Source organism: Tursiops truncatus, chromosome 7 (assembly GCF_011762595.2).
Source record: "Tursiops truncatus isolate mTurTru1 chromosome 7, mTurTru1.mat.Y, whole genome shotgun sequence".
NCBI classification, from domain to species: Eukaryota; Metazoa; Chordata; class Mammalia; order Artiodactyla; family Delphinidae; genus Tursiops; species Tursiops truncatus.
In genome coordinates, this window is record NC_047040.1 from 30,679,755 (window position 1) to 30,705,609 (window position 25,855).

Genomic DNA, 25,855 nt, shown 5'->3' on the forward strand with positions numbered 1-25,855 from the left:
GGTAATGTACTAGAAGAAACAAGTATAGCTAACATATTTAGTACTTACAATTGACCAGAAGCAACACTTAGAGCTTTGCATGCATCATCTCTTTTAACTGTCACAGAAATCTAACGATACAGATGAGGACTGAGCCTCAGAATGATTTTGTGATCTGCTCTGGATCACACAGTAGGTAGTAAGGACAGAAGTTGAGCTTCAGAGACAATAGTAAATACTAAGAAACCTAGGCATCTAGTTCCTGCTGACTGTGGGCCCATGGACACATGGCCCACGGTTACTCAACCACCCTGAGCCTCTGTTTTCTCAGCTACAAAAGTAGAGCTGGACTCACAGATTCTTTCAGCTCCCTTTAGTCCAAAACTTCTATTATTCCATTTGCTAACTTCTAGATGTAATTGTCTTTGACTAAAAATGCTTCCAGAGTTTCAAACTTGAATAAGATCAGCATCCCTTTCCCCCTTTCTGGGGGCAGGGGTGGGAGTTGGTGGGGATAAGGGGGGCTGGGAGAGCTTATAGGAAGAAGGAATTAGCTGTGCAGTTGGGAATTCTAGAGGACATATGGAAAAGGGGTATAACTAACTGTTAGATGGGGAACGAGGGACTCCTGAGTGTTGGAGTTCCTAGCTGGAGCTCTGCTATTGGGTTCCTCCGCATGCCTAGGGGCTGCCTGGAATATTTCTCTCTATGTGCAGGATTTTACTCCTGACAGGACCACAGTTCAAAAGAATACACAATCAAAACTTCTTTCTTAGTTCTCCTATCCCTGAAACAAGTACATAGTCCTACTGAGGTTTTCTAACCACTTTTATCACCAGCAACCAATGAATTAAATAAGACGTGTAAGGGCTTCCTGCTATATATCCATGCTGCCCCCTTTTGCGTTGTTTCTTTTCACTTTGACCCTTGTAGAGAAAGACCAACGTCTTTGGATAAATAAAAGATTGAGGGAAAGAATCCATCTGAATTTAGAGAAAAAAAATCTAGACTTCGAGTTTTGACAGCATTTCTCTTTAGGAAGAGTCCGGAGCTTCAGTGAGGAGATGAGGCCGTAACTCAAGGTTCTGCCTTCCAAAGCGCTGAGCGTGGAGGAGTCCACTAGCGGAAAGGAGGTGGGGAGTGCATCTCCCCTTTCCTATTTTACCACGGATCTTCTCAAAGCATAAAAGAGGACAAGAGGAAAAATGGATAAGATGATGGGAAAGATGACGAAGGATCGAAAGGAAACTCCATGGTACAGAAACATGGAAGGAAGGGGTTCCTTTGGCCAGTACTAAGGAGGGTTAATATATAAGAGAGGAGGTTCAGGAAGGCTGTATATTCAAATATGGATATAAACACATGTAACAGAATATTAGACCCAGAGTAGGTATCTTAGAGGTTATCTAGTCTTATCACCTTACCAACAGGAGAACTGTTTCTGGAGCATCTTTGACAGATGGTGAGGCAGGTTCTGTTTCAGTATGCTAAATAACCTGTTTCCATCTTGGACAGCTTCAACAGTTAGAAAGTGCTTGTAACATTATCACTCCCAACTATTTGTCTTGGAACAGGCTCACATAGGACAGGAAATTAGTCTTAATTATTTTTGTATCCCCAGAACCTCCAAGTTAGTGCACAGCGCATGCTCAATAACTTGTTTGTTGGATTAATGCATAAATAAATTAATGGATATAAACTATCTGAAGAAACAGACTAAAATTTACTTTCCAATCCATACAATAACTCTTTATATATGTGATAGCAATTATCAGTACTAAACTTTTTTTTTCAAGTTAACTATACTCAATTTTCCCAACACTCACTATTCTGATGATTTAACTCGGGGAACCTATCATATTACCCATATGTGCCTTTGTCATTTCTTGTATAGATTCAAAGGAAATAAAAAACAAAGGGTAATTAGAAGTCCTTTGACCACATCTATTCTACTTTATTATTAGCCATAAAAGTCCTTTGAAGTTTCTAAAGCCTCCTTAAATATTTCAATAATAAATATTATGTGTTCATTGTAAAAAAAAAAAAAAAGAGAAAATAAAAATCTCTCATAATCCCAACAATCTGAGTGCATCTCCTTCCAGCTTTTTAAAAAAGATTTTTAATGTAATTTGTCATATTGCATATGTCATTTTATACCCAACTTTTTACTTAATAATATCCAATGAACATTTCTCATATTATTATTAATTCCTCACAGAGACCATTTTAAGTACTCACTATATTTCATTGGAAAGCGATGCAGTTATTTATTTAACCAGTACCTTCTTGTTGTACCATGCCCAATATATCACTATAATAAATAGGACCGGAGAAAAAAATCAATATAGAAGAATTTTTTCCACATCTTTGATGATCAGTTTAGGACAAATTGCTAAAAGTATAGTTACTAGGTCAAAGGGTACACTTTTTTTTTTTTTAAAGGGTACACATTTTTAATAAGACTTGAAATTCTCTCTCTTGAGATGCCTTTCCTAGCCTTCAATACTAGGTTAAATTCCCTTGTTATATATTACTGTAGCACTCCACAGTTTGCTTTCATAATCTTCATCACCGTTTTAAATACTTGATTATATTTTAATTTCCCTTTGACTGCTAACTGCACTAAGGTAGGGCCATGAACATTTCTGCTGGTTGTGTTTTGCACAGGGCCTAGCCCATAGCACATATTCAATGTGCATTTTATTTTATCAAATACGGTTAAATTGCCTCCTTGAAGGGTGTTTGAATTCGTACACTTGAAGCACTGTTTGCAGTTACCTACCTCACTGCATCATTACATCATCATCACTAAAACAGTGATACCCCAAATAGGGGCAAAACACTGTAAGTGTGATTCACTTCTTTTCTTTTTTTTTTTTTTTTTTAACAAATGAAGCCCATGACTTAGAACCCATTTCTCAGCTATTATGAATTCACTGAGTGTATTATGTTCTGTATTGAAAATTCAGTAAGACTGTGATCTGAACATTACCAGCTCTCGGGGCAGAAAAGTTCCTTCCTGGCGGGCGATGACCAGTGATGCGGTCTCTCCCTGCTTGGTGCTCCTCAGCATGGCCACGAGCTCTTCCTGAGTTCGTCCAGTCACATCTCTGCCATTTACCTAATGCAGGCAACCGTATGAGCAGCCACAATTAAAAACTTGCCATCCCCTTCCGCCCTAGATGGTTTTTGAAAGCAAGCAGCAAATGGGCTCCCATGATCAGTGAAGCTCTGGAAAGATGAAAACTGAATACATGAGCCCAAACCAACTATGTTTATGATGCTAGCAATATACCAACCATCATTATTGTGGTGCTGGACAGTCTCAGACATTCAGTAATTGGCATCAGCAATTTTCCCTAAGACATCACATTCTTAGCAAGGACAAATCAAACTGACAGATACCAGAGAATGATTCCTCAAGTAGGAAGGAAGCTGATTTCAAATGCTTAGCTGTTACCATTCTCTGCCGAATACAAACAGGAGAAATGGACCGTTATCACACAGTCAATTCTTGAGGCGTAAGTTTTTTTGTTGTAATTCTACAATTTTCCATGTTTAGAAAATGATAGTCATCAGGTTCCCATAGATTATTGGAGATTGTAATTTGGAGCTACATTAGTCATTTGGCCCATTTTCTATCATGATCTAGAACTATATAAAAAGCTATAGTGCTACTTCCATGCCATGAGAAAGTTCAATGGAACCAGCCAGTTTCAACGAATATGATTTCTTGAAAGGTAAATTGACAGTATATATTTAGCCAAGAAGATGATGCTATCAAACAAAAATAAATGACAAAAAAAAAAAAAGCCTCTTGCTTTGGGTATTCCAAATACTTCTCTATATGCATAGAGCAACCTGAGACAGGCTGACCCACTCTTGGAGAAGTTTAAGGAAACAGTTACAAGGGCTTGGGTGCAACTTTGAAATCCTTAGCCCTAACTGAATATATGATGAACTCGTGGATTTGACCCAAATTCCCCAGGGCCTCTAAGAGGCAGAAGTAAGAAAGAGCAGATAGGGAAAACTTTTCAATATTATTTGGCCCCATATCATTGTCCTTCTTGAGGACTTACAAAGATAGGCTATTTATTAACCATTTTTCTAATTAAAGTCCTTATCTTGTCTATAAGTACAGTTTTCAACATACTGAATTCAAAATTTAATACATTTTATATACTTATTTCAAACACCAAGAAAGATTTTATTGAAGATATGCATTCTAATTCTTACCTCCAAAATTCTGTCCCCTGATTGTAGGCGGCCATCTTTTATTGCTGCTCCCTTTGGTAAAATGTTTTTTACAAAAATGGGACCAGGACCATGTATGGAAGAATCTCTGGTAACCACAGTGAAACCAAGTCCTTCAGGTCCTAGTATATAAGACCAGGAAAACACATGGTCACCTTCAGCAGGAGTAATATTATATTCAATTTTAGAGTTAAATCCACCTAATTTAGACCAATGCAGAATAAGTGAAATATTGACATTCCAGTAAATATTTTAAATATGCTTCAGTTTTTCTGGTTTTAAATACAGATTACAGTGCCTTACAGGCCATGATTGTATCACAGTGAATTTAGGGCCAGTGTAGATATATAACACTTTTGTTTACTAAGGTCCTAGAAGAAATACCACATCTCCCATATACCTGGGAGACTGATTTCTCAGTAAACCATAACCTGACTTCATAGTTTCCTGAGAAGCAAGAGGCCATCTGACATGTCAGGCTTTCAGTCAACTAGCCAGCCTGTGGTTCCCCCTCCCCCTGAGTCTCCATTCCTTGTGTACTGCATCCCATTGTCCCATCACTCGTTCCTGTTACTCCTGTCCCGTTCTCTTGCATCTCCAGTTTCTCTCTTTGAGTTTATGTCTTTTTTCACTCTATGTGAAGGCATGCTTAGATTTCTCTACCCTAAAGAATCCTTACGTCAATCCTACTGCTTCTTCAATCTTCCATCACCAACTACCTACCCATGACCATATCCAGTCATTTTTCCTATTCTGATCTTTCCCCTTTTCTAGCTTTGACACTTCTCACCAACCATTTTCTTGAAATTAACTCCCCCCTTGGTATTCATGTTTTTAGTTTCTGATTATTTTCCTGCCTCTCTGATCACAACATGTCTGCCACTCTTTCTCTTACCTATCGTTCTCCCACATAAACATAGATGTTCCCCAAGGATCTGGAACAATTTGTCCTCTAGACTTGCCTGGCATGCTCCTGTCTCCAACTACCATCTCCCTACAGATGACACTTACATCACTTTGTTTGTCTCTAATCTCTCTGGTGTCAGTCTCCAGGATATTACCATGCACGTTCTTTCACAAGCATTTTAAACTTCACTATGAACTTCCTTCTCCAACCCAGATCCTTGCCTTTTCTACTTAAAATTCTAATTTCTCGTAATGGTATCACCATTGCACAAGCCACCCTGGCCGAAAACCTCAGCAATAACAGTAATTCCTCTCTCTTCCTGCCTACATCCAGTCAGCAATTTAGGCATACATATTATATTCAGACAGACACCGTGCACCCTTGACTGATCCCTTGTTGTATGCTCTCTTCTTTAGTATATCTTTTTCTGTCAGATTAATCTTCCCGAAACACAGGTGTGGGATGTAATATGCTTTATTTTTGCATTCAAGGCTTTTTGGTGGATTTTTAAGGTCACATTCCATGTCTGATTTATCAATTCTCAAAGCACTCAACCCCATGTTTTATACATAGCTGCACAATTTGTATGAAAAGCACAAGTGACGCATTTACATAAAAAGCCTAATCGTGCCTCCTATCGATACATTTTCTTCCCTGTATCGAATTCTTATAGGAGGACAAAATTTTGACCAGAGGGTTTTTCAGAATAATCTCTATATCCCAATTAAAGGTACATGCAATTTGCTTTAGATATATGTGAATAAGTATTCTAAAACTACCTTGTGATCATTACATTTCCTATTAATTCAGATAAGAATCCATAAAATCTTGGTTTCTTTTGAACGGAGTCTTGAAAATCACAGTGGGTTGCAGAGGGTTGCAGTGAGGGAAGGGATTATCAGGAGAAGTTACAAAATAAAAAAAAGTGCAGAAATTCATGAATGTGTATGTGTGTATGTATAGTATTGCATAAATATCTATGAACACACATGATCTAGTCTTATTGATCTGGGCTGCAAATGGATGAAAAAGTTGAAAAAGATGAAGAAAAAAGGTTATACATGCTTTTGAAATTAAGAATACTTGAAAAATTATTTGCATTGTTGAATTAGTGAAATTAATAATTACTACATATTTGCTGAGGAATAATTTTTTGCTGGTATAAAACTATCTTAGAGAACCAGAAACAATATATTGGCTTTTTGGACTTGGACTAAAGGATGCTTCAAAAATCACTAATCTTGCTTAAAACAGACAACTGAATTTCAGTGCCTGTTTAGTATTAAGTTGTGATGCAAGAACACTCTGTTCCTACCAAGTTTGTAATGGTTCTTTCTATTTCACAGCAGGTCTTTATAATTTTCTTGCTTCAAATAATGTACACTCTCCAGAAAAAAGAATAAGAAAGTACTATGATTTTAAGAAATTTAAGTTACTGCAGTATACACTTAAATCTATTCTTTGATTCAATTAAATGAAGGGAGAATTAACAAAATTAGCCTTAATGCATTTCTCTTAACCAATTTTACATGTTACAGTAATAGAATGCTATTAAGCATAATTTAATAATTACCTTTCTTTAGGTCAATCTTAATTTTCTTTGCATTTTTCTTGCTGCCAAACCCCATGAGCGGGGAGAGTGAGGGAGAGGATGGCTTTCTACCTAGTCTTGGTACTCGGGGGCTCTTGCTTTGCTGCAGGGAAGTTGATGCATCTTCCTCAGGACTGCTTGTTCCTGTGAGATTTACTGTCTTTATTCCTGATTTTCCATGGACAGGAGGTGGCACCTTTGTTCTCAAAACGCCATCATTGTTACCAAAGATGTTAAGAGGTCCAGTGACTGATTTTTCATACTGTTCCCGGTTTTGAGGTGGAAGCACATGAAGCAGCACACTTGGAGATTTCATTGCCTGACGGAAGACGTCCTGAGCCCTTGAAAGACAGTGAACATATAATGATACCACTTCCTAGCACGCCATCCAAAGCACCCAGCCTCACGGCTACAGGAGCATAAGCACAGGAGATACTATCACTATTACTACCAATATGACTTTGCTAACTAAATGCTAGTTACCATGTATGGCCTGCTCATTAGGTGCCACCACACTGGGCTACATGTGCATTATCAACGTGCACGATTCTCTCATTTAACCTTTTTAACAACCATGTTAAGTAAGTATAATGAGCTCTCATTTTGCAAAATGAAGAAGTGGAGGCTCAGAGAGCTTAAGCAACTTGTCCAATGACCCACAGCTTCTAAGCATTTCTAAATCTGAAATTCTACCCAGAAGTATTTACTGAAGTAAATATAAAAGCAAACTCTAATTTTAAATGGGACAAACATCTTTCATAGTCTCCATCAGATTATCATTTGGTTTCCTTTTAAGACTTTAATCTAAAGTACAGGTCTTTCCTAATGTGGGTTGTGTTGCAGAAGCCTGATTCTGACACAAACATTTCCTCACGGAGACGTTTGGTAGGTACGTAGGCTGTGTCAAATATCACAGTGGATTGGCAACCCAAAATGCACCCTCCCTGTTATTCTATTATAGAGTCCCTAATGTTTTTACTTTTTTGTCTTAGCGCTTTGTGCTTTTCCTCAAATTTCCTACTACTTTTTCTTTCCTTCTTCCTTATGTCTCCTTGTACCTTATGACTAGGTAAAACAACTCTCTTTCCCAGCTTTCTTGCCAATGAGATGAAAGGTTAGAGAAAATCTGGCTCATCTGGGAGGCAGAAACTTTTTTGTTCTACTGTTTCTCTTTCCTACTTCTTAAAACTCAGAAGTGATGGAGGGAACTCCAGCAGCCATCTTGTGACCATGAGACAGCTTCAAGATAGCATCCGCATAAGAAGGATGGCAAAGCAGAAAGATGGAGGATGCCTGACTCACTGATGATGGTAGACCCTCCATTCCAACTCTGGACTGCCATCTCCACACTTATTTGTCCTTAGAAAAGGTAAATTTTGTTTAAGCTACCTTTATTTCAGGTTTCTGTTATGAGCAGCCACACCAAATAATAATTAATCATAATTCCAACTGCTATCTGAGCTCCCCCTCACTTTATTCACGAAGAGCTTACATTGTTAGGGGAGGAGGGAGAAGACTTCACATAGATAGCCCAACTCCTCTGGTCGGCTCCTTGACTAGGAGTCAATTTCTACTCCACACTGAATTTTTATAAGCCTTGATTTCTACCTCTATAATATAGGGAGAATAATGTCTGCCTTGCATTCCTATTAACTCCTGGTAACAAGCACAGTGATATATAAAAATAATCTCATTATTGATAATACTTATAATTTTGCATATTATTCATTATTTTTAGAAATACACTCTTAAGGCTTCATTTTCTTCCACACTTAAGCAGCTACAGCACTGCCCCTCCACCCAACACAATACTGGCAACTAATGGTCACAGAGAAGATATATTATGAGTTGTTTTGGTTGAAACAAGAGAGGTTGGTGATTATTACTAAAGAGTATTCGTGATTATTCCCTTGTTCCACTGTAATGCCAATATACATATAAAAAAGCATATGCAGACTGCTGCATACTTTAATTCTTAGGTACAAAGACCTATTCCTGTAACATTTTCACATGCAGAGAAATAATTTCTTGAGGGAGAGTATTTTAACTTTTTTTTTTTTTTTGCGCTACGTGGGCCTCTCACTGCTGTGGCTTCTCCCGTTGCGGAGCACAGGCTCCGGATGCACAGGCCCAGCGGCCATGGCTCACGGGCCCAGCCGCTCCATGGCATATGGGATCTTCCCAGACCGGGGCACGAACCCGTGTCCCATGCATCGGCAGGCGGACTCTAAACTACTGCGCCACCAGGGAAGCCCTATTTTAACTTTTTTTTTCTTTTCCATTTGTTTCTATTATTCAGTGAGTCTTCACAGTCATCTCTCACAGATATTTAGTTTAAGGAAGACTACTGACACCAAGTAAGTTAATTAATAAGCCGAACTAATAGTCTGTGAAGAGTTCTTAAATACCAGTCTAACTGACCTGTATCCCAAGAAAAACAAACCCATCTATCGATGCCCCAGAAAGACAGCCAGGCAGAAGGTTTGCTCTGTTCTGCAGTTTGTCCTTCTCAGGGCTGTCAGGGACATTTGCAGCCCACCTCTGAGTACGCTAAAACACAGGACATATTTGAAAATAGATCTTCTGGGGTCAAAGGGAACTTATCAGAAGTTCTACCTACATTTTTGATCATAATGAGCTCAGTAATGATCATAAGCATTCTAGGAATCAATAAAGTAAATAAAACAATAAAAAACATGCTTACTGAGCAAAGGTTTTGTCTACGAGGTCCACGCTGTTGATTTTTACAATACATTCGTTTTCGTGAAACAGTCCTTCGCGCTTAGACCTGCTGTTTTCCTCAATGCCACGGATGAAGAGCCCTAGAATCCTAAAGGCAACATTTCGGTTGAAAGAGAATGACTGAATAACCTGCGAGTTGTTTCTCGAGTTGTTTCTCCATTTGTAACCGTTCAGAAATAAACATCGGTTTCTATTTACGAAAGGACGTATGCTTTATATTCGGGCAACTGTTATTTAAATCCTTAGTAAACAAACAAACAAAAAAACACACTCGCACACATGACTCACTAAGGAGAAGAAGCCCTTCAAGACACATATACGTAAACACCAGCCCAGAGCACAATGACCTACAATCCCGTTTCTCATGCTTGTAGGTAACTTAGAAAAGGCTAGTGTTGCTCAGTAGAGTTCAGGACACAGAGGACTCGTGGTTTCGAGAGGGATTCACAGAAGGGCTGACTGTAATAAGTAAGTTTGAGTTGGTGCCCGGGGGCAGCTCGATGTTTGATAATGGGAGAGGATTAGGTATTCACAGTAGTTTTTTTTGCAGTCTTCCCACCTCTTCCAATAATATGCATTTGAAGAAGTAAATGTTTAGCAGAGATCGTATTACTGAGTTTAGAAGGAAGTTCGGTCCCATTTGTTAGTGCCACTGAATCAAGTGTGTGTTGAGTGTTCTCTGCACTTCGGATGGAAGAATGAGACAGGGCTGTAGGACCAGGACAATGGCTCAGCACAGGCTTGGAGTACAGGAGTAATGAAAAACCTGGAGCTATAAGCCTAGAGTCTTCATAGAAGGATTTGGGAAGAAAGTGGGATGTAAACTGGATCAGAAGAATGAGTGGGATTTGGATAGGAGGAGAGAGAGAATACACACAGAGGCAGGAACGAACAGGTGTGTGTAAGGGGAGCAGGGTGGAAGCTCACACTGGATGTGGAGGCCAGTGCCACGTGAAGGGGCCTTGAACACCAGCTGATGGACGGATGTGATGAGGCTGGAGTAATACTCATGCCACTCACTGCTTCTGAGCAAGACGGTGACCAGATGAAATCAGGGCTTTGGGAAGAGGTGTCTGAAATTTCAACCAGGAAGAGTCTGGGTTCAGAGAGGATCCCCTGAACCTCCCGGTGCTTTGGGGCTGTGGCTTAGAGTCAGGAGGGGATGGGGTTGGAGAAAAAGAAAAGGAGAAAGAAAGCTACAGCAATGAAAAGAATTTAACTGTGTGTGTATGCACTTGCACGCACCTATTACATATTGGTAGTATTTGAACTGAAAACTAAAAGAAATCAAACTTGTGTATACTTTAGCCATTTCTCATGTGAGGGATTTTCCTGTTCCTTGCGGCATGTCAGGGTCCCAGGTGTCTCAGGATAAAACAGACAGATACGTCCTCCAAGAGGAGTCTGCTAGATGTGGAGAAACCACCACCTCCTCTTCCCTCATCCTCTTGTTTTCCTACTTTGTCACCCTCTTTCATATAGGGGCCTTAGGTGCTATTACGTAGTCCCTTTGCATTAAGTCTCGAATCTAAATAAAACATGAGCACATTTTATGCACGCATAATAGCGTCCGCCATTAAAAAGGGGAGTCTCTAATGAAAGTGGAAGAGAACCTGTTTGGAGCTGCCACAAAGTGGGACCTCGGCCTCCAGGGCCTCAGTTCATCTGATGAGCTCACGTCATCTCAAGACAGCCGGAGGAGAGGCACATGCAGGGCTATTTAGATCTCTACTTTAAATAAGTTAAATGAACACAGTATGCTGACGTAGGAGAGAGCAGAGCGAATAGTTTTGTCACCTACTGTGGGGAAAGCTCAGGGTCACAGGCCAAGTGTGCAATGATGCTTCATTTCCTAGTTCTAGTAGGTGAGTAAATTAATCATCTTCTGGGTGGAAGAGAATAAGGGCCAAAGCTACTATCTGATAAAAGATCTGAGATTTAAATGAATATATTTAAAGTACTAATCCCACCTTAATCTCATAATATTAAAAATTGAACTATTTGACATGTCAAAAAAAAAAAAGGAAAGAAATAGAATAAAATACTGTTTCTCTCCTAAACCGAACAACTCTCTAATAGTTCACATTTTGGATTTTTGTTATGGTGGATTCACAATAACACGACCCATTAGGAGGCTCACATGTGGTTATAAACTAGTTTATATAAGCGATATTTTTTTTAACAAGCATTCAAGTCTTCCTTTAATTTAATTCAGTACATCATCAGTCATGTAATGTTACTCCCTAGGATTTAATTTCACATTTTGGGAGATGAATTAATTCTTTCAGGCCACTGGGTTGCAATTTAGCTGGTATATTACAGCTGGAGTATGCTATGTGAACCTCACTCAACTAAATAACCTAACTTTCCATGAAAAATTTATTGACAGAATAAGCCCAACTGCAAAACCCATGTGTCAGAGGTAATTTTGGTAAAATGTAAAACTAACTGATTTTATTAGTTTGTTCCCTGGCAACAAACCACTCCTGCCTTCTTTATTCTATGGAAGGGATGGATTCCTTCCAGTTTGATTTCATCCAGACCAGTATGAGAAGGCTCAGAAAAGAGTCCCTCTTTGTTCTCTTTGCCCCAAATGGGTGAGCTGTGGATAGCTATCTCGTTTGGGACCAAGGCTCGCAGGATTTAAAAATTAATGCCGTCGATGAGTTATAGGCCGAGGTGAACCAGTTAATTTGCATTAAGAAGCAGTGATAAAGGAGGCCGAAACCCACAGCCCCGCAGAATAAGAGGGGTAACAATTGCTTCTTGCCCTTCTAATGATCATTTAGGTACAAACCTATGCCCTGCTGGCCTCCTCCTTTCTTCCCACTGTATCACACTGCCTAGGCCGCTCACCCGCTTAGAATTTTTACCTAAACATCTCCTCTGCTCACATTATATATCACTTTTCCCCCATCCTTCCTTTCCTTCTGCCTCATATTCAGCTGTCTTTACTATGAAACAGGTATATTATGCTATCTTTATTTACTGACAATTAGATTTTATGCTTTAATTCTAAAATAAAACTATATTTTTTTTTTGAAAAAAATGAATGAAATTAAGTTGCTTTTACTTTCAGGGACTCTTGTTTTGTTTTCTTTCTTCTTGCATTTTTGTTTTTATTGTGCGAGCCAATAGTCCTCCGTACAAGCAGCATTCTCCACCCCGATGAAACCACTGAGGCCTTATTTAGTGCAGCAGCCAGTGTGTTGTACTCGGGGTGTTCTAACTTTGATTAGGGATCTTAATTCTACAACAGGTGTGGCCCCATTTTTGTAAAAGAAAAAAATTAAAAAGAAATTGAAGGCAGAGTGAATTACAGTAGTCTTAGTAAATAATTAAATGTAAATTCTAATTTAAAATAATGACACAAACCAATAAGTGGAAGGAAATGAAGAACTAAGTCTACCACTATGACCTTAACTACCCCCGTCCCCCATGCTCACACAGGGCAACCATATGGCATAATGAAGTCAGACACTTGTCTGACACACTCTGTATGCAGTTGCTTCTAGACACATGGGTTGAGTTAAGTGTGCTGTTTCAGCCTGTACTCATTACTTCTTAACTTTTATTGGCTCATGTCTCCACTTCCATATTATTTTTTTATGTTTTTTAATTAAATTTCCTTCCTATAATACCAGTGGATAGCAAAAAATACATACACACACACACACACACACACAGAAAACTATTTCACCAATTTACTGAATAGTTGACCATGAACTTATAAAAGTTCATTTCTAAACAAAGTTTTTCTGTTTTAGCCAGAATAGTATTAATCCTAATAATTTACACATTTGTATGTTGTGTGTTTCACAAGGAGCATTCACATTTTTAATGTGGTTTCATCCCCACAACCTTGATGTGAAGTAGGTATTCACAAGAGGCAAATTTAGGGGACTCACTCAAGGTTATACAAAAGAGAACAGTGAGATTCAAGTCCAATTGTTCCAAATCCGAGTACAATACTTTTTCCTATTCTATAAAGCTTATGCTAGAAATCAGAACTAGGAAGGATCAGGGGGTAAATCAATGCATTCTAGTGTGTTTTCCTCATTTGAAGTGAGAGAAGGTGATTTTTGGTCTATAGCGTCAACTTGTTTTCTGAACAACTGAAAATGATGTAGGGTGACTGTCATGTTGTATATTTCTTCACGTTTTGAAAATTGGGATGATCTTGTGGTCTATTCCAGCTTCATTAAGCTAAAGGGCCTAGTAATTTAGCCACACTGGTATTTCACAAAGCTCTACCAGTACACTTCTGACAAAAGCCATTAGAATTCCTCGTGACAACTGGGTAAATACTCTCCCTGTCTATCAAAAACAACCTCAGCTTATCCTGTGCCATAACCCATAACATTTATAAACATGCTTATTAACACATACAGGAAATGAGACAATAAGAGCCACTAGCTTTTCAGTTCGTTTCTTTTTAGGGGACATTCATTCCAGCAAGAGCTTGGCATCAGATGTTATTTGCTAAAGAAGGTGATGACTTAGCAATTACAGGTAGCAGATGGCTACCTACTGAAAATGATGCCAATCAAAATATCATGACTAAATCTGTTCTTCCTGCTGTATGGCAGACCAAATTGAATAAATATTCAGAACCAGTAAATAAATACTATATAAGCTTTGGGGAAAGTTTTGTTATAGAAAGAGCAAAGAGTGAGGTCAAGTCAAGATATCCGGATTTTGTATGACCTTGAGAAAAATCAACCGACTTTTCTGGTCTTTGATCACCTAAGCTAAAATCAGGTATTTTGCCTTTTCAATGATATATTTAATTTAAGAAAATAAATTTAGCAAATTAATTAAAATCATATCATATGGGTGAGAAATTCATTTTCTTTAAGTTTCTGACAGCCTTTGTCAGTGTCAATCTAGTGCAAAAGGTAGTCATCCGATTGAAAAGTATTATAATAACATAATATCTAATACTAGTTTTGTAAGGTTGTTATAATAGTACTAATATTAACTCTCAGGCACACACTTTAATTCCCATCAGTAAAACAAGTTTTACAGCCAGTTAAGTAGACACAAATTTCAAGAGATGCTGATGCAATCTAAATTACCATTTACCAGCATGGATTTAGAAATATTATGTCTTTAAAATTTCACAAGGATGCGATAAATTATTTTTAATTGGTTATATTTTATTTTAGAACAAAATAAATAGAATAATGGCATTTTGCTACTATATGTAAAATCAAAACATATTTAGCTTCTGATATAACTACTTATAATATTAGAATATTTATTATCCTAAGTTCTGTAAACCTGAGGCATATCAAGAAATATCCATTTGGAATTACTATATTTCATTTAAGTGTATTTTTGAACATTAAAAAATTCAGTTGCTATATTTCTGTGACAATATGTTAAAGTCTTTCCACAATTTCTGTCTATGTGTCACCGATAAGAATACTTTAATAAAGTACTTCTTAATTAATTGTAAATGCAGAAGCCATGATTTCTTTTCCATCGTATCCTAGAAGTGATGTTATTTTGTTTCTAACACATAAGTGGCCAACAGAAGTATATCTTGAGGTGTCTATCTAAATAACAGAGACATACACTTAATCCTCTTCTAAAAAATGTTTGGGAAAATGAGCTCAAGTCAAGTTTTTCATTAGTATGAGCTTCTGATATAAGGAAAACATCTTACCTTCCACTCAGAGATGAAAAGAAAGGTACTACATGTATTCCCAAGGGGCCTCCTTCCCCAGAAATCTCCACTGTTCTTGTCATATTACTGGGACAGAAAAAAAAAAAAAAAAAAGAGCACAAATGAGTCCCTGATAAAAAAACAAAAACAAAAACAATCAGACGTGGCATATTAAAAAGAAAAACAAAACAAACTTAGGATTATAGCAACTACTGTAAATTCAACAGCAGAGATGAAATCAAAGGAGTACATGATTTGCTGGTATGTTCAGAAGACCCAGGAAATAAAATGTTTAAAAGACTATCTGATTTCTTATTTTTTTTCCTAGAAGAGGAAAAAATGGAAATGACTATGTACAAAAATAACTTCCTACTTAACTTAATCTGCATAAATCAACATATTTAAAAAGGATGTACACAAAAATGAAATTTCTCTCCATTGAGACACACTTGAAAATTACTGAATAGATGATAAAATACATTGAATTAAGCATATCTATGCTTAAAACATAAAGGAGGATTTTTCCTCCAGAACAGAGGAAAAATGAAATAAAACACATTTTTATTAGAAAAAGCACATAATTACATTTTAAACAACTGTGAAGCCAAAGTTGGTAATACATATGGGCATGTTCAAAGCATTAAAAATCAAAACTAAAACTTGCCTTTCAATAAGACATCAGTTGTATTCAATGGAACAATTCCAAATTTTCACCTCTCATTTTTTTTTTTTTTTTTTTTTTTTTTTTTAGACGTAGGAAAAGAAGTTGAAAAGCCTGGAGAAAATGTATTACAGAAAGAAATGGAAAGCCTGACCTGTCTAACCTACTCCAGATTAAGGAAAGGATGAGCTAGAAACATTAATGGATAGTGTGTATGACTGAAATATACAAGGCATTGGGAGCTTTGGAGTAATGGAAAGTGGAACTAACAAGTTTTTATAAAGATGAAAAATAATACCATGAACAATTATTGGCTCCTTTAATCCCAGAGAGAGAAAATAAAATTGTCAGAGGAAAAATGATAAAGTGGAAGCAAACATCTCCATCATGGAAACTGTAGGCAGGTCTCTATTGTTTCCTATTTACATGAAAAAGACCTGAAACTAGATGTCAAATTAAGAGCTACAGCTGCTACAAATACATTTCTGCTCCAAATTGAAAATGGGAAAATTTTGGCTCCTTGCTGGAAAGTTGAGAACAGCATTAAGAAAGCAAAATGCCTAACGAATTCACTCTGCATGAAGTACTCCCTAAATTATCAGCAATCTAAAATAAATATATTAAATATATTCTCATCAGTGGATTAGGCTTATTTTTAATGTGTTTTCATTGCAAACCTATTATCATTAAGAACTGCAAAAAAGAGCATGTTAGTTTCCAACATTTATGGAAAGGGATGGAATTTCAAAACTGATAGTAAATTTCGAGTTTTGCTCAGATACTGCTGATATATTTAAACTTTGTTCAGTCAAGCAGGTTATATCAGAAGCCTGGAATAAAAGTTAGAAATAAAATAAATCTTAGAGTGCTAAGATCAAGGGATAAAGTAGATTCTTCTCTATACTTTCTGTGTAAGCATAGGCACTATATGAATATAGGCATATGAAATCCTAAATATAGGTATGCATTTTAAGTCCTGAATATAAAATATTTGGTGGGAAGAGAAAGTTGCGTAGCTTTCAATGGACCGCAAAGAAATAACTTTTACATAACAGATTTATAGTGCATTCGTAGGTATTTGAGGAAGACTAAACCCAAAGCATACATATTCTAGGGTTATGATATTATTGTAAAGACTTCTAAAAACAGAGGTGAAAATTTTGTTTAACCACTGAAACTTTATTATCTCTACCTTTATAACATAATTTTATAGTTTTACACTTAGAGCATAACACAAATCTTTCCTAATAAATGTATTAAATCTCCACATGCTGAGAGCATTCATATGTTATTATATAGATGCTTTTGGAATATAAGTGTTTAGTCTAGACAACAAGATTTCAGCTTAAAAAATTTTAGAATGGCTTTATGGATTCTTTTCTCTAGTTTGCAAGTATTTCTTTATCCCACTCAAAACCTCTACTATAAAACATAATAAATTCTATGTAAATTCTATGTATCATACTGACACCTACTCTTTAGTAATCATCAAACTTGTAGTTTTACATTTACTTAAAACTAAATCACAAAATTTCTTAAAGTAATCAATCTTATTTCAAAACACTAAAACTTTGTTGGAGGATGCAGTATTAAGGTTTATTTCAACTTTATAAGATTCCCTTTTTCAGTATTTCAGAATAAACTTTTATGCTATCTTTATATGATAGTCACTATTTTTTGGCTAGAATGATATTTGACAAATGTTAAATTACTATCACAAAAGTATTACTATCCCAGAAAAAGCAGCATAAAAGACTCAATTTTGTTGACTGTTAAATGCAGATACTTAGAGAATTAGATCTAAAGACAAGCATTACAAGTTTTACACAGACTATGTTTTACCATGCTCTTTATAAACTGTTATCCATTATTTGTTTCAAGATGGAAAGAAAAGCATTTGAAAAAGGAAACTCATAGACCAGTCCATCTTTTTAAATTTAGTTTAAAAGGGGAAAAAACCACTCAGTGTTTTACACACTTGATGGAGTTCTGTGGAAATCCCTGTATATATACCCTCATGGAAGATAAACATAGCAAGGAGGGCTAGACACAATTACTTGAATACACATCTCATAAAATGAGATTTCACTAAGATGTGAAAATATGCTATTAATGTTATTTGTTTAGGCAAACAGCATGGTAGAGTTCAAGGACTGGTGAGCAGGGTATGCACATTTATGTTCTGGAGGCAGACTGAGAATGGAAAATGTAGAGAATGAGGTGAGAAGGCTATTCTAGAAGTGGAAAGAAAAAGGGATCAGCAGCTACTTGTGAAAAACAGATAAAAAATGAATTGCGGGGCAAAGGAAAAGTATTTCACTTACAAAAAGAAAAGTCGGAAGATTTCACTAAGCTCAAAATAGCTAATTCAACTTTCTAAGACGTACTAAAACAAAAGCAGATAGTCACCAAGCATTAGGTCCAATAGTATTAAGCAAGCTACATGTTCTAAGCTCTGACTGACAAAATTGATTCAAATATCACTAGAACCAGCTGCTACCTACCTAAGACTTGAATACCAAACTATGGGTGAAAGTACAGAATCAGTGGTTTAAAATGAGCCTGTTGTGAACGGCTATGGCAAGAACTAGATGGAAAGTGCTTCATTTGGTTCCTTCCAGCAGAAAGACACAAAGCTTGAGGGAGAGAAGGGGCTGCAGACGGATGGTTTTAGGTCTGATTTCTCCACACAAGGCAAATGCACAGCATCTTTAAGATTAGTCAACCCAGTGATTGGCCACTAGTTTAGGGTACGGAAGAGACAGGTCTGAGGGCAGGGAAGAGGAGATACTTTGTTTCAGGAGGAAATAATGATTAACTTATGAAATTAGAGAGAAGTGTATCCTAGTGGTGGCTCTGAGTCAGGTGCCTAAGTAAATCATTTAAACTAAGACCACAAGTAAGTTTCCTCATTTGGACAATGAGGGAATTAAGATAAATTCCTAATAGAGTTGCTGGTTTTAAAGAAAAAAATAGAGAATATTATATAAATACAGCAAACACACAGTCTCTGGCATATACGAAGGACTCAACATCAGCTGTTAGTATTATTATTAGAACTTTCTGAAGGAACAAAGAAGCTTACGGGTTAAAAGGCAATAACCTATTTCAAACTTTCCAAATTTTCCTCAACTTGATTTCCTCAGTAAGAGTTTTTTTTTTTCTTAATCTGTAAATACTGTAGGATTTTCTTCATAATTAGACTGCTGATAGAGAACACAGTGGGTAATAATGAGTGGAGAGAAGTTACTGGCGGGTGTTCTTTGGGGACTGATGTCCAAGACTGTCATATACAGCAATGTGAGAGATGGACCACAGAGAGAGACCTCCAAGAAGAGCTTGCTGATGACGCCAAAGGCTACTTGACAGTGAAATGTCTTGGGTTTTTTCCCCCAGTTTTATTGAGATATAATCAACAGCACTGTATATGTTTAAGGTACACAGCATAATGATTTGACTTACATAAATAATGAAATGATTATCTCAGTAAGTTTACTGAACATCCATCATCTCATATAAATACTAAATTAAAGAAATAGAAAAAAAATTTTTCTTGTGATGAGAACGCTTAGCATTTACTCTTTTAGCAACTTATGAAATGTCTTGTTGATATGATTATACTGAGTAAAAATCTAACAAAGAATTTGTTGTCAAAGGTGGTGGGATTCACTTAATGCAATTAATCGAGTAGTTCCAATGAAGAAGCTCTGCAAGGAAAATACGAAGTCTAATGCTTGAGGAGTTCATAATCAGCAGGCAGATTAGGACAGGTAACAAAAAATAATACAAAGGAATAGAACAGTAGTAGTACTTGCAGTATGTTCTCAATGAATGTACGCTATCTGGGGGGAGGCAGCATGTTAATCATCTTCTGGGTATTACATAACATGTACTCACATCAAATGTACAAAGTAAACATATCACTTCCATTACAGATAAGTAAACCGATGCTTAGAGAGGTTAAATAATCTGTCCAACACCACACCATTTATATAAGGTAAATTCAGGACACAAATTGGAATTTACTGCTTCTCAGAGCAGTAGTTTTCAACCATTTTGACATGTAAGTTTCAAAGCAGAGGTGCTTTCTGATGAGGTTCATAGAAAAGGGAACAGGATCAGGAAGGAAAGCTGGAAATCAGGAAAATCTTCTCAAAGGAAGTAGAATTTTAGATGGAACTGAGAAGGGTACATGAATCTTCAACCAGAAAAGCTGGTGAGAGCGTGGAGAGATCATGCACAGGAGAGGAAACAGTTTGCACTGAGACACTGAATCAGGATGGTCTGTGGACACACGGATTGGCTGCGATACTAAAGAGAGAAGGAGGAGAGGGGAGGAGGGGGGAGGAAGGGAGGAGAACAGAGGGTAAGATAATGAGGAGATAAGGCTGACCCATCAGCTTCAGATCAAACCTCAGTGTGATATGTCAAATTCCACAATGAGAAAAAGCATGCTTAATTTTTTAGAAGATGGAATCACTATAGGTTCTGGAAATGAGAGCACTAAGATCAATGCAGTGGTTTAGAAATATTTTACCTGGCAGAGATGTGGGATCAACTGGAAAAGGGAAAGACAAGGGACAAATTGGTACTTGAGGTAGGAATTAGTAAATTACTGAAACAATGTAGCTGAGAGGTATTATGGATTGAGCAATGATTATAGGAATAAAGCATGAAAACATGGAGGAAGATTCAAGGTATTATGAAATGGACTCTGTCAATAATTTGCAAAATGAGAGGCCAAGGAGAAGACAGGATAAAATGTGATGACAGTTTTCATCCTGGGAAAAGAGGCATATCTGGAATAACGTGAGGTCAGGAATGAGCCAGAAATTTGGAATGAAGGGAAGGTCTTTTGCATACACTGCTTGCTAATTAAAGAGAAGCTTAAAGTGCAATCTTTTTTGTTTTAACATCTTTATTGGAGTATAATTGCTTTACAATGTTGTGTTAGTTTCTGCGGTATACTAAAGTGAATCAGCTACACATATACATATATCCCCATATCCCCTCCCTCTTGCGTCTTCCTCCCACCCTCCCTGTCCCACTCCTCTACGTGGTCACAAAGCACCAAGCTGATCTCCCTGTGCTATGCAGCTGCTTTCCAACTAGCTATCTATTTTACATTTGGTAGTGTATATATGTCCATGACTCTCTCACTTCGTCCCAGCTTACCCTTCTCCCTCCTTGTGTCCTGAAGTCCATTCTCTAAGTCTGGGTCCTGCCCCTAGGTTCATCAGAATCTTTTTTTTTTTTTTTAGATTCCATATATGTGTTAGCACACAGTATTTATTTTCTCTTTCTGACTTACTTCACTCTATACAACAGACTCTAGGTCCATCCACCTCATTACAAATAACTCAGTTTCGTATACTTTTATGGCTGAGTAATATTCCATTGTATATATGTACCACATCTTCTTTATCCATTCATCTGTTGATGGACACTTAGGTGGTTTCCATGTCCTGGCTATTGTAAATAGAGCTGCAATGAACATTGTGGTACATGACCCTTCTTGAATTATGGTTTTCTCAGGGTATATGCCCAGTAGTGGGATTTCTGGGTAGTATGGTAGTTCTATTTTTAGTTTTTTAAGGAACCTCCATACCGTTCCCCATAGTGGCTGTATCAATTGACATTCCCACCAACAGTGCAAGAGATTTCCCTTTTCTCCACACCCTCTCCAGCATTTATGGTTTGTAGATGTATTGAGGATGGTCATTCTGACTGGTGTGAGATGATATCTCACTGTAGTTTTGATTTGAATTCCTCTAATGATTGGCAATGTTGAGCATCCTTTCATGTGTTTCTTGGCAATCTGTATATCTTCTTTGGAGAAATGTCTATTTAGGTCTTCTGCCCATTTTTGGATTGGGCTGTTTGTTTTGTTGATATTGAGCTGCATGAGCTGCTTGTATATTTTGGAGATTAATCCTTTGTCAGTTGCTTCATTTGCAAATATTTTCTCCCATTCTGAGGGTTGGCTTTTTGTCTTGTTCATGCTTTCCTTTGCTGTGCAAAAGCTTTTAAATTTCATTAGGTCCCATTTGTTTACTTTTGTTATTATTTCCATTACCCTAGGAGGTAGGTCAAAAAGGATCTAGCTGTGATTTAGGTCATAGAGTGTTCTGTGTTTTCCTCTAAGAGTTTTATAGTGTCTGGCTTTACATTTAGGTCTTTAATCCATTTTGAGTTTATTTTTGTGTATGGTGTTAGGCAGTGTTCTAATTTCATTCTTTTACATGTAGCTGTCCAGTTTTCCCAGCATCACTTATTGAAGTGGCTGTCTTTTCTCCATCGTATATTTTTGCCTCCCATATCAAAGATAGGGTGATCATATGTGCGTGGATTTATCTCTGGGCTTTCTAACCTGTTCCATTTATCTTTATTTCTGTTTTTGTGCCAGTACCATACTGTCTTGATTACTGTAGCTATGTAATTGCCCCAAGATTGCTTTGGCTATTTGGGGTCTTCTGTGTTTCCATAAAAATTGTGAAAATTTTTGTTCTAGTTCTGTGGAAAATGCCATAGGTCGTCTGATATGGATGCAATGAATTTGTAGATTGCTCTGGGTACTATAGTCATTTTCCCAATGTTGACTCTTCTAATCCAGGAACATGGTATATCTCTCCATCTGTTTGTATCATCTTTAATTTCTTTCATCCGTGTCTTACAGTCTTCTGCATACAGATCTTTTGTCTCCTTAGGTAGGTTATTCCTAGGTATTTTATTCTTTTTGTTGCAATGGTAAATGGGAGTGTTTCCTTAATTTCTCTTTCAAATTTTTCATCGTTAGTGTATAGGAAAGAAAGAGTTTTCTGTGCATTAATTTTGTATCCTGCTACTTTACCAGATTCACTGACTAGCTCTGGTAGTTTTCTGGTAGCATGTTTAGGATTCTCTACGTAGAGTACCATGTCATCTGCAAACAGTGACAGCTTTATTTCTTCTTTTCCAATTTGGATTCCTTTTATTTCTTTTTCTTCTCTGTTTGCTGTGGCTAAAACTTCCAAAACTATGTTCAATGATAGTGGTGAGAGTGGGCAACCTTGTCTTGTTCCTGATCTTAGAAGAAATGGTTTCAGTTTTTCACCACTGAGAACGATGTTGGCTGTGGGTTTGTCATATACGGCCTTTATTAAGTTGAGCTAGGTCCCCTCTATGCCCACTTTCTGGAGTTTTTATCATAAATGGGTGTTGAACTTTGTGGAAATCTTTTTCTGCATCTATTGAGATGATCATATGGTTTTTCTCCTTCAATTTCTTAATATGGTATATCACATTGATTGATTTGCATATATTGAAGAATCCTTTCATTCCTGGGATAAACCCCACTTGATCATGGTGTATGATCCTTTTAAAGGGCTGTTGGATTCTGTTTGCTAGTATTCTGTTGAGGATTTTTGCATCTATGTTCATCAGTGATATTGGCCTGTAGTTTTCTTCTTTTGTGACATCTTTGTCTGGTTTTGGAATCTGGGAGATGGTGGCCTTGCAGAATGAGTTGAGAGGGAGTGTTGAGAGGGCCTTGCAGAATGAGAGGGAGTGTTCCTCCCTCTACTACATCTTGGAAGAGTTTGAGAAGGATAGGCGTTACCTCTTCTCTAAATGTTTGATAGAATTTGCCTGTGAAGCCATATGGTCCTGAGCTTTTGTTTCTTGGAATATTTTTAATCACAGTTTCAATTTCAGTGCTTGTGATTGGTCTGTTCATATTTTCTATTTCTTCCTGGTTCAGTCTTGGAAGGTTGTGCTTTTCTAAGAATTTGTCCATTTCTTCCAGGTTGTCCATTTTATTGGCATACAGTTGCTTGTAGTAATCTCTCATGATCCTTTGTATTTCTTCAGTGTCAGTTGTTATTTCTCCTTTTTCATTTCTAAATCTGTTGATTTGAGTCTTCTCCCTTTTTTCTTGATGAGTCTGGCTAATGGTTTATCGATTTTGTTTATTTTCTCAAAGAACCAGCTTTTAGTTTTATTGATCTTTGCTATTGTTTCCTTCATCATTTATTTCTGATCTGATCTTTATGATTTCTTTCCTTCTGCTAACTTTGGGGTTTTTTTTGTTCTTCTTTCTCTAATTGCTTTAGGTGTAAGGTTAGGTTGTTTATTTGAGAAGTTTCTTGTTTCTTGAGATAGGATTGTATTGCTATAAACTTCCCTCTTGAAATGTTTTTGCTGTATCCCATAGATTTTGGGTCATCGTGTTTTCACTGTCATTTGTTCCTAGGTATTTTTTGATTTCCTCTTTGATTTCTTCAGTGATCTCTTGGTTATTTAGTAGTGAATTGTTTAGCCTCCATGTGTTTGTATTTTTTACAGTTTTTTCCCTGTAATTGATATCTAGTCTCATAGCACTGTGGTCAGAAAAGATACCTGATACCATTTCAGTTTTCTAAAATCTACCAAGGCTTCATTTGTGACCCAAGATATGATCTATCCTGGAGAATACTTTATGAGCACCTGAGAAGAAAGTGTATTCTGTTGTTTTTGGATGGAATGTCCTATAAATATCGATTAAGTCCATCTTGTCTAATGTGTCATTTAAAGCTTGTGTTTCCTTATTTATTTTCATTTGGGATGATCTGTCCATTGGTGAAAGTGGGGTGTTAAAGTGCCCTATTATTATTGTGTTACTGTCGATTTCCCCTTGTATGGCTGTTAGCATTTGCCGTATGTATTGAGGTGCTCCTATGTTGGGTACATAAATATTTACAATGGTTATATATTCTTCTTAGATTGATCCCTTGATCATTATGCAGGGTCCTTCTTTGTCTCTTGTAATAGTCTTTAAAGTCTATTTTGTCTGATACGAGAATTGCTACTCCAGCTTTCTTTTGATTTCCATTTGCATGGAATATCCTTTTCCATCCCCTCACTTTCAGTCTGTATGTGTCCCTAGGTGTGAAGTGGGTCTCTTGTAGACAGCATATATACGGGTCTTGTTTTTGTATCCATTCAACCAGTCTATGTGTTTTGGTTGGAGCATTTAATCCATTTATATTTAAGGTAATTGTAGACATGTATATTCCTATTACCACTTTCTTAATTCTTTTGGGTTTCTTCTTGTAGGTCTTTTCCTTCTCTTGTGTTTCCTGCCTAGAGAAGTTCCTTTAACATTTCCTGTAAATCTGGTTTGGTGGTGTGGAATTCTCTTAACTTTTGCTTGTCTGTAAAGGTTTTAATTTCTCTGTTGAATCTGAATGAGATCCTTGCTGGGTAGAGTAGTCTTGGTTGTAGGTTTTTCCCTTTCATCACTTCTAAATATGTCCTGCCACACCCTTCTGGCTTGCAGAGTTTTTGCTGAAAGATCAGCTGTTAACTTTCTGGGGATTCCCTTGTGTGTTATTTGTTGCTTTTTGCTTGCTGCTTTTAATATTTTTTCTTTGTATTTAATTTTTGATAGCTTGAATACGTGTCTTGGCATGTTGCTCCTTGGATTTATCCTGTATGGAACTCTCTGAGCTTCTTGGACTTGACTATTTCCTTCCCCATGTTAGGGTAGTTTTCAAGTATAATGTCTTCAAATATTTTCTTAGACCCTTTCTTTTTCTCTTCTTCTTCTGGGACCCCTATAATTCGAATGTTGGTGTGTTCAATGTTGTCCCAGAGGTGTCTGAGACTGTCCTCAATTCTTTTCATTCTTTTTTCTTTATTTCACTCTGCAGTAGCTATTTTCACTATTTTATCTTCCAGGTCACTTATCCTTCTTCTGCCTCAGTTTTTCTGCTATTGATTCCTTCTAGAGAATTTTTAATTTCATTTTTTGTGTTGTTCATCATTGTTTATTTGCTCTTTAGTTCTTCTAGCTCCTTGTTAAACATTTCTTGTATTCTCTCCATTCTATTTCCAAGATTTTGGATCATCTCTACTATCGTTACTCTGAATTCTTTGTCAGGTAGACTGCCTATTTCCTCTTCATTTGTTTGGTCTGCTGGGTTTTCACCTTGCTCCTTCATCTGCTGCATATTACTCTGTCTTCCATTTTGTTTAACGTACTGTGTTTGGGGTCTCCTTTTCACAGGCTGCAGGTTTATAGTTCCTGTTATT

The 25,855-nt window shown here is 37.0% G+C and overlaps 1 protein-coding gene across 4 annotated transcripts in view; it reads right to left on the reverse strand.

The window, feature by feature from the left end:
- Positions 1-25,855, reverse strand: part of PARD3B (par-3 family cell polarity regulator beta) — a 1,035,628-nt gene that overhangs the window by 489,691 nt on the left and 520,082 nt on the right. For 3 of the 4 annotated variants that reach the window (XM_073807366.1, XM_019939073.3, XM_073807367.1), the window contains exons 6-10: positions 15,145-15,231; positions 9,436-9,561; positions 6,714-7,072; positions 4,216-4,355; positions 2,972-3,100 (exon numbers count right to left, since the gene is read on the reverse strand). In XM_073807366.1, coding sequence (XP_073663467.1) covers positions 2,972-3,100; positions 4,216-4,355; positions 6,714-7,072; positions 9,436-9,561; positions 15,145-15,231 — 841 coding nt within the window. The remainder of the gene's footprint in view (positions 1-2,971; positions 3,101-4,215; positions 4,356-6,713; positions 7,073-9,435; positions 9,562-15,144; positions 15,232-25,855) is intronic. The other variant, XM_073807365.1, reaches the window with a different exon arrangement.